The sequence below is a fragment of the Panthera pardus genome, unplaced genomic scaffold (assembly GCF_024362965.1).
Source record: "Panthera pardus isolate Hobbes unplaced genomic scaffold, ASM2436296v1 HiC_scaffold_20, whole genome shotgun sequence".
Lineage (NCBI taxonomy): Eukaryota > Metazoa > Chordata > Mammalia > Carnivora > Felidae > Panthera > Panthera pardus.
The window spans coordinates 88,801,427-88,814,826 of NW_026526766.1; the positions used below are offsets into that span (position 1 = coordinate 88,801,427).

The 13,400-nt window shown below is 55.6% G+C and overlaps 1 protein-coding gene across 1 annotated transcript in view; it reads left to right on the forward strand.

Annotated features, from left to right (window-relative positions):
- Positions 1-13,400, forward strand: part of PRRC2B (proline rich coiled-coil 2B) — an 87,411-nt gene that overhangs the window by 21,494 nt on the left and 52,517 nt on the right. Inside the window, 4 exon segments of the mRNA XM_053908444.1 lie at positions 6,483-6,652; positions 7,420-7,597; positions 10,398-10,500; positions 13,018-13,090. Coding sequence (XP_053764419.1) covers positions 6,538-6,652; positions 7,420-7,597; positions 10,398-10,500; positions 13,018-13,090 — 469 coding nt within the window. The 5' untranslated portion in view covers positions 6,483-6,537.

Genomic DNA, 13,400 nt, shown 5'->3' on the forward strand with positions numbered 1-13,400 from the left:
GCCGACACAAAAAATGAGAATTTGGAGTAGGTGGCGCGGTGCCTTTCTTACATTAAAGTTCTCTTCTGCCCGAGAAGAGAACATGCCTTTGGCGTGTTGCAAAAGGGTGGAATTACTTATTAATCTTCTAGCTGGCTTTTGTGGCGATGGTTCTTCACGTCTGACTGAGATTTAACAAGTGTACTGACTAATGACCACGTCCTTTCCGGCCCCACTGGTTGTTTTCTCAAGCATTTATCCAGCCTGCTCTCAGTTTCCACTCCTGTCGGATCAGGGTTTTTGATATGTTTTGTGTGGCAGTGGGGTCTTTCTGTTCCTTCTCTACAGGGACATTCTGCCGCCTTTTCCCCCCACCCTGGTCTGGGAGTTCTGCCTGTGCCGCACTGTTCTGGCCCTGTGTCAGTGGGTCGTGGGTCGTCCGTGATCCCTTGGCCTTGCTCTGAGAGAGCATCTTGGAGCTGGGGCACACAGTGGGTCCTTCCTCAGTGTTGGTGCTGTCTCCGGGTGTGGTCTTGTGACCTTGGACAAGTTACTTCTCTGCCCCAACTACGCCTTCGCGTCCTCTGTAAAGCAGGTTGGTGGCAGTAGCGTCTTCCAGAAAGGGCTCTTGGGAGGAGCCCTGTGAGGGCACGAGAGTGGTGGCTGGTCAGCAGGGTGCCTGGCTCTCAGGAGTGAACGTGTAGCTGCAGTGGTCCCCTGGTGATTTATAGGCCATCCCAGATCGCCTGGCCAGGGGGGCTTCTGACTCGGGCCGGGACCCAAGCAGAGTGAAATTAATCCTGTTCCCGGAAATAGCTTTTGATAAGATGGGAGTACAGGGAGGTTTTCCCTTTGGTGGGCAGATAACAGACCGGCTCAGTAACCTGCTTGACAGGTGGGGCTACTGTCTGGAGAGGCGGGGCTTGGGTATTAAGTTGCCTTTCTTTGTTGGCGAATCTTTCTGGTTGTTTCTATGCCAGCAAATCCTGGGCCTCTTGAGCTTTTTTAGATAACTTGCCAGAATATGCATGCAGACCTTTTTTTTTTTTTTTAAATGTTGGTTTATTTTTGATAGAGCAAGATGCCCACTTACGAGCTGGGAGGGGCCGAGAGAGCAGGGGACAGAGGATCAGAAGCTGGCCAGCCCCAGGCTGACCGCAGAGAGCCTGATGCAGGGCTCAAATTCACAACCCTAGAGATCATGACCTGAGCTGAAGTCAGACACTTAAACTGGCTGAGCCCCCCAGGTGTGCCTCTCTTCACACATGGATCTTAGGCCCTTTTTTTCTGTGCCTAATGGCAATATTTTCATTTAGGCCAGCCATTTCCAAAATGCTCCAGGACCCTGCGGCATGCCTCCCTGGTGTCTCAGAGTGGCTGCTGTGGGAAAGAGTGGGTTACAGTGTAGGGGGTGGGGTGTAGGCCGGACCCCTCCTGGCAGGGCATCCCTGGCTGTTGTGTATGTAATATGGAGGGTCCAAGTTAGGTTTTATTTGGGGAAAGAAAATTAATTCTGGTACCTACAAAAGGGAGAGAAAGCGGTGGCTACAAGCCAAGCGTGGTCATGCCCATCTGCAAGGACCTGGTGCGTCTCAGCCAGTTCTTGTCCCACGGATCCGGCCGTGAGTCAGGCTTGAATGAACATGCTTCTGATCCACCGAGAACGGCGTTCTCTCGCCTTGACCGGCCTCATGATTCACAGCCAGATATTTGCCTGCACTTTTCTGCCATCTGATGAGGCCTGTCAAGCATGTTGTGTGTGTATGTGTGTGTGTTGGTGGGTAGCAACTCAGCAGATACCTGTAAGCCGTTCAAACTCCTGTTAACAGTTAATGCTCCCGGCCTGAGGTTTATGAAAACCAAGGGGCAGGCAGAGTAGCCAGTTGGGTGTGGGGCTGGGCTGGGCCCCAAATATGGCAATAATACCCGAGTGACTATATTTGTGTTTTTAGATTTGTGTCCAGTGAAATCTGGCCTAATGAAAGGAACTTGGTATGCTGTCAGGCTGGTGTCTGTAATCTAAAGGCCAGACGGTAAATAGGTTATGCTTTGTGGGCCTCCTAGGCCTCTGCTGCATATTCTTCGGGCTGTCAGTAATTCGGCGACCCCAGTTCTAAAGGGAAAATGGGGGCCGGGAGACCCTGCGTCTGTACGGTCTTCCCGTCCAGCGTTAGAATGAGAGGTATCCGGCCCCTCCCCCACAGGTGCTGTCTCCATAGCAACGGTGACTCGGTGGCACTGCCCGGCAGCATCCCAGGTTCCCAGGTTCGGTCGGAAGATAGAATGCAGTAGCACGTGTGTGGCAAGAGACGGCCACCTTGACCGGGAGTCATTCCTAAATGCTGTGGCTGTGGGTTTTTCCCACTGGCGTGTTTGATTTTTGGAACCGGCTGCCACTTGTGAAATCTTGCTGTGGCCCCTCCGTTCTGTGGACAGGGAGGCTGAGGGCAAGAGAGGCCGCTAACGTGGCCCGCAGGTGCAGAGCTTGGGTGAGAAAGCAGGAGGAGGGGGGCCACCAAAAAACTGCGCGCGCAGGTTGAATGTGGGCGTTAGTTCAGCGCGTGCCTGTGCTGGCTTTTCTGAAGCCCCGTTTGCAAGGGGTCCCAGCGCAGTAGGGACTCAGCTATTTGCTGAATGGTTGGATTTCTTGGGAGGGCCTCAGGCAACAGCTGCGGGCCAGCTAACGGTCGTGGACAGAATTCTCAGTTCCCGGGAGAGTGGATCCCCTTGGCCCGGGGTTTTTCTTTAATTTTTCCCAGGGGTGCCAGGAGTCAGGGTGCGGTCAGGCTTCCCGTCTCCCAGTGCTTCCTGGGGGTGGGGGTGCGGACAGGTTAGTTCTCAGGAGTGTGTTGTCCCCAGGAAGGCCCGAGGGAGCCACCTGTGTTCACTCTAACCTCTGCCCGTGGGCCCAGGCGGTGCGGAATCAATCCAAGAAAGACCTGTTTGTATTCACGAACTGGCAGGAGTTTGGGCTGACAGATTTGAAGAGGACTTTTGATCACTATCTGTGGAAACAAGTATTTTCCGCCAGGTCTCATAATTGAAAGACCTTCGATGTGTCAAAATCAAGCCCATTAAGGTTTCGTGTGGGAATTGGATAGGCTGGTCGATGATTTTTTCTTCTCTTTGTCAGTTTGGTTTTTAATTTAGTAAAGGACTCTGTAGTTACGTAAGTTTAACAGTGCTAAATGTGTAGTCCCGCAAGGCATGTGGCCAGGAAGGGGGCTTTATTCACGCTGGTTTTATTCAGCACTGTGTGTAGGTTCACGGGTCAGGTGAAAGCCGTGGTCAGGGGTGGCAGAGAGGAGCAGTTTTCATCACTGTGCCCAAGTGAAAAATTCTGGAACAGGTTCCTTATTGATTAGCTGTGTGACTGTGGGTGGTCCCGTCGTCTCTGCGGGCTGGACATGGGGAGGGGAGGGCCCAGCCTGCTGTCTGCTGCATCCCACGCCCAGCTCAGTGCTAGGCACAGGGCAGTGCCTAGTAAAAGCCTGTTAATGAGTGCATTCTCTGTTGTAACCGGTTACCGTGAGTCCAGTGACTTAGAACAACACAGACCTATCCTCTTACAGTTCTGGAGGTCAGAAGTCTCAGGTGAATCTTACTGGGCTGCATACAGTCAAGGCGTGGGCTGGGCTGGTTCCCTCTGGAGGCTCCACGGGAGAATCGTTTTCTTGCTTTCTCCAGCTCCCAGGGGCTCCTGCACCTCTCTGCAGTGGCCCCGCTGATCCTCGAAGAGCACGCCCCAGCCTTAGCTCCGGATGGCACGCCTTTCTGACTCTGGCCCTCCCGTCCCTGTCCTAGGGACCTTGTGATCACAGTGGCCCTGTCCGCATAATCCAGGATAATATCCCCATCTTGAGATCCTTACGTGAATCATATCTGCAGAATCCCTTTCTCGCTGCTAAGGTAAGGAAGTCACAGGTCCGGGAGTTAGGATGTGAACTTCTTGGTTATGCAGCGTGCTACACAAGTTTGTAAAAAGTACTAAGTAGACAAGTCCCTAAAGGGCCCAGTTCACAGTCCAGGGAATAATTTGCTCTGCCTGGGCCCCTCCCCCTTGTGCCGAGCCCTGCCCCGTCTCCTGGCTGAGCAGTAGGGCCTCTTCCCTGGTTCTCTCCCCACTCTCATCTGTTTCCCTCCTGGAGACTTTTTTTTTAAGTTTATCTATTTATTGTGAGAGAGAGCGAGTAGGGGAAGGGCAGAGCGAGAAGGAGAGAGAGAATCCCAAGCAGCCTCCGATGCAGGGCTCGATGCAGGGCTGGAACTAGACCTAGACCTAGACCTGGAAACGAACTAACGAACCCGAACTGATGAACCTGTGCCGTGAGATCCTGACCTGAGCCAAGAGTCTGGACGCTTAACTGAATGAACCACCCAGGCGCCCCTCCCTCCTGGAGACTTTTCAAAGTGCTTGCTCAAGGCTTTTTCTTTCAGGCTCAGGGTCTGCAAAGTTTTCTTACCTGTGGCCACACGGGGTTATCACACATTCTTTGTTTTTTTAAACAAAGGTGAAAACGGATTTAAAAAATCATTCTTAGCTTGAGGGCTTTGTGACAGGCCACTGGCCGGTCGCCGACCAGTGTTTGCCACCCCTTGGGGACTGGGACTGTGAGCTCTGTGACGCAGGCTCCACATGTTGCCGTCACCGCCCACCCTGGAAGTTTCCAGGGCTTGTTAGTAGTGTGGGGTGTGTGGGTGTGGTGTTTTGTATTTTTATCTGCATGATCTTTTGATTTGATAGAAGTGTCTAGAAGTTAGATCTCTTCTGATCTTAATAGAGAATTTCAAGTTGACTTACATTTGATAGCCTGTTAAATGCCACTTATTCTGATGAAAATGAAATCTAGTCCCTGCCTTGAGCGTGGGGGAGGGATGTTGTTCCCAGTTGGGACTTTGGGGCCTGGCAGGGCAGAAACTCCCTGGAGCCAGCTCCGGGGAGGGAATTTTAAAGAAAGAGGTATGTTATGGAACCCCTGGGCACCAAAATCAGAAATTGGACACGTTTGGCCAGTTTCCATTCCTGGTCACTCTGCTCCTGGCACACGAGGCAGGCGCGTTGGGGGAGGGTTGCTGGCATGTAACCTGGAAACTTGGGAGCTGTGAGCACTTTCGAGCGTTTCTGGTTGGTTTCTTCATGGAGGCTGCTTCTCCTACACATCTCTTTCACGGTCAGGATTTCTTGAATGAAAGGGTGGATGTTCCCGGCTTTGTGTCAGAACAAGCTTGGTTCACACTTGGCGTGGCACCGGGCTCCGTGTGATGTCACTGTCCCCTGGTTCGCTTTTCTTGGCCTCGGTTGATAATTGATCTTTGCCTCTTTGCCCCTTGCGCTTTATACAAAGTCTTGGATCATAACGTATAGGGTTTTATCTTAGAGTCATCTCTGGGGGTGCAGAACACTTTGCCAGCACACTGCACGTGTTCCTTCTGGCCTGCGTGGCTTCGGAAGAGAATAAGACGGCAAAGCGTACTGCTGGGGCCACCAAGGTCTTATTATTACCAGTGGATGTTTTTACGGTTCCCTCCATTTTGTCACTAAAGACATTATTAGCACTATGCCTAAGCGGATGGTTTAGCTTTCTTCCCATCCATTAATTCCAACGGGAAGTGGTGGGCACTTCTCCGAGTTTATCATGATCAAGTTTTAGAACCTGTGGCCCTGGGTCCCCAGTGCCTGCCCTGTGGCACTCACCCGCCCTCGGCAGGCACACGCTAGGTGTTTGAGTGAATGCATGAGTGAGTGAATTAATGCTTTAACGGCTAATAGACTCGGTGAAGCCCGTAGGAAGTCAGAAAGTGGCAGGGGGAAGGGGCTTCTTTCTTGGTCATTCCCTCAAGATTTTCTGAGTGGAGGGAGCGGTGTCACCGCTACGGCCCCCCAAGTGGTCTCTCCCTGGAAAGTCCTTGCTTCCTCTTCTACGCCTGCGCCCCAGAGAACCCCGCTTATGTTCCCCTCGCAGGTGTTTTTTCTCTGGAGGCTGGTTCTTTAGTTTGAAAAGTGCACACACCCAGCTGTTCCTGAAGACTTACTGATTTTGGTGGCTTCCCTTTGATTTGGTTTTGCTCATCCTCGACATGAACAGCCTTCCACAAGCAGGTTACGTACCTCCCCGCTCTGCCTTAGTTTTTCATGTTAGGTCGATACAGTGGTGAGGATTTGTTTTTCCATCTTGAGGAGCGGTCCTTGACTTGGCCTGAGGACTCTGTGTGGAAAAGTTTACATTTCTGTGTCACTGGTGAGCAGTAGACTCTGGTCAGTTCAGACAGAGTAAGACTTCTGAACTTGGGTTGGGGAAGGTACCTACAACGAAACGCACTTTAAATGTGGGCGAAACAGCCTGTGCACGGTGAGGGTGTTTTTCTGGGGACAGAATCCAGGGCTTTCTTCAGGTCGTCAAGGAGATCCGTGATCCCTGGTGGGTTCAGCCCCCTGGCTCAGGGACTTTGGCGGATTAACACTCTTTTTTCTTTTTTTTTTTTTCCTCTCTTACATTTCAAAGGCAGATCGGGAGCGGTGCCGAGAAAAATTTCCTTACTAGATGACATTTCATCGCAATGTCCGATCGTTTGGGGCAAATAACCAAGGGCAAGGATGGGAAAAGCAAGTATTCGACTCTCAGCCTGTTTGATAAGTATAAAGGAAAATCAGTAGACGCGGTCAGATCCTCAGGTAAGAACCGGGCTGGAGGCCACTTCTTCATGCTTTCCCTTCCGTGAGAAACTCCAGGTCCTGAACTGTGAGGACCCAGGGTCCCCGCCTGGCCGGATGGTCTTCGGGGCACGGAGTGGTCACCAGGCAGTTCTGGGGACGTGCGGTCACCCCCTGCTCCTGTTCGATGTCCGATTTCGAGCAGGAATACCCCCTCTCTGCCACAGTGGGATTGTTTCCTTAACCGTGTTCCCTCGTTGGCCACAGGTAGTTCTTCCCCTGTGAGGTAGAATGGAACTGACTTTGCGTCAGAGCAACCAGTTTTAGGCTTCGGGGTTCTGACGTTCTGGACCTTTTATCCACACCCCGGGAGGATTTTGTGGATGTCAAGGGCCCTGCTGAGCCTCGGGCCCGGCCCCGGGGCTAGGTGGAGGCTGGCCCTTGGGTCCTGCCAGGGAGGCCGGAGCAGTCTCAACTTGCGGAGAGGTGGTGGAGAGGTGGTTACCGTGTGGGCCGGAGGTTTCTGGGCCCGGCTCCCCGCCCCGTCATAAACTCCCCACGCCTGCTCCTGCCCGCTAGTAAAGTGGAAGCCTCTGAAGACCTCAGCAGCTCCCAAGTGTCTGAGGCCTCGGTGAAGGGCTCGTAAAGTGGCGAAAGCAGCTACCAGGCCATTTGGTCTGTGGGCACAGGGCCGCCCTTGGTGGTGGTTCGGCCGTCTGTCGTCGTCGCTTAGAGCTTGCGAGAGCTTCTGAAACTCCTCCCCCGCCCCCACCCCTCTCTCCCTACAGTTATTCCTCGACATGGCTTACAGAGTCTCGGGAAAGTTGCCACAGCCCGGCGTATGCCGCCCCCTGCAAACCTGCCAAGCTTGAAGTCTGAAAACAGAGGAAACGACCCCAACATCGTTATCGTTCCCAAGGACGGAACGGGATGGGCAAACAAGCAGGACCAGCAAGACCCAAAGAGGTGGGTGGCGAGCCGGGGCCTCACAGAGCCCGGCAGCTCCCTTTCCTTCTGCAGAAGGCAGAGTTGGAGAACCGGGTGACCCCAGAGGAGGGAGGCTGCTTTTGCTCGGACTCCCCCCGCTTGGTTGGTTCTTCCTCCCTGCCTTCGCTTTTCCTGGCTTCTGGAGCTGACGCGGCCTTGCCTCCGTGGGCCGCCTTGTCCCCAGTGACCAGTGTCGCCTATGCCTCATTAGGAAGGACCTCCTCCCCCCAGAGGGGCTTATGCAATGCCTCAGAGCCAGTGCCTGAGCCAGTAAGGGCCACTGTGGCCAGAGAGGGTGCTTGAACACTCCATTCTGGGGCATCCTGTGTGCTGGGCTCCGGGTTGAGGAGGCCGACTTCTAAGTGCGGGGTCAGCGGCGTCCCACACAGACTGCTGCGGTTAGTTGCTCCAAACAGACCCAGTTATGAAGGGTGGCAACCCAGAATCCTCATTATCGGGGGCGGGTGTGCAGCCTCGGTAGGCTCACCCCTCTGCCAGCACGCCACCTCCGGGAGCCTTCGGAGGCCCAGGGTCTGGCACAGAAATCCCCATCACGGCAACAGAGTGAGTGTCGTGGCTGCTGCTGCGTAGTGTGGCTGGTGCCAGCTCTGCCCCGGGCACGTAACCTGGGCCGTTCCCTCCTGCCCAAGCCCGTGTCCCTCCCCTTCCACTGCAAGTCTTCTGGGCACCAGCCAGGGGAGAGGGTTTGGGATTTGCACTGGGAAGGGACCAGAGAGGAATGGGACCCTGATGCTGGGGTTTGCCCGTCGGGGGATGAGAACAAAACTCGGTCCCGTGCGTCTTCCTGCCCTCCATCTCTTGTGCCCTGGCTGCCGAGGCGCGGGATCCAGAGAGTAAGCGACCCAGGGTGCAGCCTGCCAGCCAGTGTCCTTTTCTCTCACCGGGAACGGCCGCGGTAGCTTCTGTAAAACTTCACGCAGTTACTTGACACAAGATGTAGAGAGTGAGCACGTCACTCGTTCGGATGAGCATAGGGTAGCAGTAACCACACTAGGGTCTGAAAAGCTGTTTTTAAAACTTCTCTCACGATTTGTTTAGGGGTCACACTGGGCCGGGGGTGTGGCCCGACTTTCAGGGTCAGCCGGGCTACCTACTACTAGCTTTGCGGAACTCGGAGAATTGCTTGATCGGTGCGCTCCGGCATCCTCCTGCGCGGCAGGACTACTGCCTTGCCTGCTGCTTGTAAGAAATAGACCGGGCAGCGCAAGTCGCGCACCTGGCGCAGCACCTGGCAGGGGACACGCGGCAGGTGCCGCTACCACCGCTGTCATTCCAGAGTTCACACGGTAGATGCTATCGTACATTCCAGCACGAGTGTTGCGATGCTGCTGCTACGGGAAGTTCCAGAGAGAGGACGAGGCATCGCTTCCTCCCGGTATCGGCTCCCGCCGACACGGGCACGGGAGGGATGAGGCGGCTTTCGTGGGGCCGGTCGCGCTGAAGCATGCCAGCCAGGGAAGAGGTAGAAACAGAACACCGGACAAGGCCGTGGACCCCAGGCGCCGTCCTCTGTTGCCCCGGGGCCACGTCCTCCTTGGGAGTGTCAGGGAGGTGACAGAGGGAGGGCCACAGCTGCTGGGACTCCATGCTGAGGTTTGGAGAACACGGAAGCAACACTCGCTGGAAGCTTCTGTTGTAGGTAGGAGGTGAAGTAAGAGATGAGTGGCCTTCATTACGGAGGAATCCTGCCCGGTGAGTTCCTTGGATCCCATAAACCCTGGAAGCCTGTGTGTGGAGCATTTGGCTTCAGCTTACTGGGGAGCCCCTGGCGTTGGGCGACTGGCGGAGTAGACTGCTGCCCTCCTTGGGTCCCACCGGGATGAGGGAGTGCGCTGGAAGGCTCTGGGTGAGCAGACGTCTTCCTCGGAGCCCCTACTTGTTTGGGGACTGTGTCTCGACTCACCCCGCCTTCCGGGGAGCACGCTTGGGCAATATCTCTTAAGCTTCAAAACCTCTTTTGATCCAGCGGTCCTGTTTCTAAGAACTTAGACTACTGGACTACCTACACAAAAGGGTGCCAAGTTATGTATAAAAAGTGCTCATTGTGGTTTCGCCGGTAATGGGAAGAAAAGATGGGAATTGTTAAGTTAGGGCCTATCTAGCCGGCTACACTGTGTCACTAGAACAAAGAGGTAGATCCAGGCGTTGTCCTAAAAACATGTTCGATACAGTAAGTAGGAAACAGGTTACGAATTGTATGTGTGGTGTTAAAAAAAATACTATGTTCATATATATATATATATACACACACACACACACACACACACACACATATAGAAAAATCTGCTTGGCATCTCTCTCTGGAGGATGAGATCGTGACAAATCCTGTGTTCTCTATATTTATACATTTATTTTCACTATGGGCATGTATTTCTTCTATAAGCCAGGAGAAGAAAAAAATCACGTCGCGAAGCAATCAGTCCCCTGTACAGCTATGAGCTCTTGGTCAGGAGCGAGGGGCTCAGAGCCCCTTCGCCGTGCTGACTCAGTTTCCCTGTTGGCAGCCCCTGCAGCACCTGTTAGTGGGGAACCTCTAGCCTTTGCAGGAAAGCCCTGCCAGGGGGCCGAGGACCGTCCTGCCCGGCAGACGTCAGCGGGCAGGCCTCGGAGGGGGTCCGGCTTCTTGTGGGCTCTGAGGCGTCAGAGTCTGCCGGAGAGGTTCTGTGCTGCCCCTGGGCCACCGAGCAGCCGCCGCTGTGGGAAGCGCGGAGGGGACCGCGCGTGCCCATCTGACCCCTGCGCCCCCTGCCTTGTCCAGTTCCAGTGCGACGGGCTCTCAGCCGCCGGAGTCGCTGCCGCAGCCGGGTTTGCAGAGGCCTGTCTCCAGCTTACAGAAGCCGACACAGTCGAGCAGCCAGGAGGTAGGTGCCGCGTGACCTGTTCCTTCCAGGGGTGAGCCTGGCGGGTGGCTGCGGAAAATGAGCGTGGGAGGTTGTCCTGGTTCCCGGGAGGTGCCTGAACGCGCGGCTCTTGGAGAAAGACCCCAGATGCAGAACGGAGTACGGACACCTGATTTGCTTCCTGGTGACCTACCTGGAGGCAAGGTCGCTGGGGCCAGCTCTACGCTAGGTCAGGGTCCCCTGAATGTGCGCCGTGGGGACTGGTTAGGCCACGGGAACGTTTGGGGGTCAGGTAAGTTGAAAAAATTAAGCATGCGCCTTTACTGTCACACTTCTCATCAGTGTCTTTAACGTGCTGACGTGTGCTGTGACTCTGTAAAGACACAGTGGGGACAGCATCCCCCAACTCATTTGTCCTGGGAAATCTTTCTAACTGACTGACTTTGGAGACTACTGTCCCTCAGAACACACTTGGGAAACACTGATCTGTGACCCTTTATTTGTCGATGCATTTAAAGTGTTTTCCCCGGGGGTGCCTCGGCTGGCTCAGTCAGTAGAGCACGCAACTCTTGATCTTGGGGTTGTGAGTTTTGAGTCCCACGTTCGGTATAGCGATTGCTTGAAAAATAAAGTCTAAAAATAAGTAAATAAATTAAATAAGTAAAGTGTTTTCCTAAGCAGAAAGTTAGGATTTAACCGAGCCGGGGCTCGTAATATATTCAGCCCCTCCGAGTCCGTCTGGGTTTCGCGGCCAGCAGGAGGGTGTACTTAGCTGGTAGTTAGAAATCTGGATGAGAGGTCTCCTAATCCTGTAGAAAACCGCAAGGCGCGTGGACGGGTACCTAGCATTTGGCAGCTCTCTGGAAGACAACCTGAACGGTGTGCTCTCGTTCTGTACTGTGCCCTGGGCAGCAGAAGGTCTGGGGTGCCACCCAACCACGGGGGACAGTGTATGGGTCTGCCAGAAGGGCACCCTCCCCCACCCAACACTGAACTGTGCCTTTGGAACTGAAGGGAAAGGAAAGAGAGGTCCACGTTCACGCGGAACTCTGTATTCATTGGCCTGCATCCATGGGTGCCGTCACGCAGTCAGAGCACAGAGAGTCGAGTTTGGATCTGTCTCCTGGGATCGGCAGCTCAGAGATCGGAGAGCCTCGGTTTGACAGCCCTGGCTGGATGTCCGACTCCCCTTCAGAGCCACCCGAAGGGTGTCTGTTATGTGGCGTACCCAAGCACGGCGGGGTTTAGGCTGGGGCCTGGTGTGGTCCCGGCATCTGTCAGCAAACTGCTGGAGGTCAGAGCCCTGTCCTGGGGCTGGCACGCCGCTCGCTCCGTCCAGGGCGCAGCCCTTCCCGCCGTGGTGGGAGTGGGACCCCCAGCGTTTCCCAGCCCCTAAAGCCTCGCCTCAGGCACGGCAGCCTTCTAACGGCAACGTTAGTAACCCCTCCTCGGCCCCGGGAGCCCTTCTCTAACCGGTCAGTGCCTCTGGTGGGCGAGGGCAGGGGCATCTTCGTGCGGCCCGCGGACGCCGGGTGGGAGGCTGTGGGACGGGCGGTGCCCCTGTGCCTCCTGGGGACCTGCCAGCCCCGGTGGCACTGCCCTGTGACGTTGCGGGCACATCCCTTCTGTGGTCTGTGTGCGTGTGTGCGGGGGGCCTGTGGCCACCCCAGGGCGCTGAGGGCAATTCCTGATCGGTAAATGGATTGTTACGCCTGGCCGGCTCCACATGGAAGGTGAGAGAGGCCGCCGTCTGCCCTGAGCTTGGTGGTACTGGAGGCGGGGGTGCTGAGAAAGGGTGATTATTTAACGTGAGGTCTGACCCAGGAAGTGCTGCCCCAGCTTTGTTTTGTGTGTTTGCACCTTCAGTTGGAGGGGAAGGCCGTTGGTTGAATGTCGTCGGGAGGGGCAGATGGGCTCAGTGGTTGGGGACTCCCGGGGCTTGGGACACAGGCAGAGTGGGGCCAAGTCCCTCTGGGCTGGGCCCGGTCGCTCCTTTGTGAGCCTCCGCTGGGATAGGACTAGAACCTTCCCAGGGTGTGGGAGGATTCGCTCGGGCAGGGCGTGCCCAGCACAAAGCCTCGCCTGCAGTGAGTTTTCAGCATGCTCAACTCCTCGGCTCGTGTGCCGAGCCAGGCAAGTGTGGATTAGCGGAGGAGGGAGGCCTCTCACTTGAGTAGTTGTGCCTTGGAGAACGACAGTAATTAGGGAGAGCGGTGCGGTGGCCCTTCCAGCGGAAGATCAGACACGCCAGCCTCCCGTGCCGATGCTCCTCGGTTCGCGGTGGCACACGGGTTTTGAGACACGCGTTAGAATTGGGGTCTGGTCTTTATCTCTGGAGCAAGGCCTCGTAGCTGCCAGTGTTCCGGAGTGTCGCACGAAGCGGACGTGGGTTGGAGTCCTGGCTGGGCTGTGGAACCGGCCGTGGGAGCTGCCCCCGCCCCCCGCGCCGTGGGCCCAGGCTGCCGTGCCCGGGTGGGGAGCTGGGTGGAAAGCAGGCCGACCGGGCTGGCTTTGTTTTCATTTCCTTCTTTCTTCCAGAACACAAATTCAGTGCCAGGTGGACCAAAGTCATGGGCACAGCTGAATGGAAAGCCAGCAGGACACGAAGGTGGTAAGTGTGGTCGGGTGGCGTTGGGCTGGGTGGGAGGGAGGGACGAGTGCCTTTTCCGGACGGTTCTGCCCGGGTCTAGGCAGCCCTTGGCCAGAGCTTTGCGGGATCTCTCACCTGACTGAGCTGCTACCCTGAGGAGCCTTACCTCTGCCCCCGGGGGTGGGGGCGCTGCGTCTGCCAGGCCTGTCCGCTCCCTGGTTTCACTGAACCTTATTATTCCTGACATCCCCCCTGGGGGCTGTGGGGAGGCTGGGCGCTGGCCCTGCTGCTCCTGGACTCCGCCGTGTGGTTGGTGCCCTTGCTACCTGCT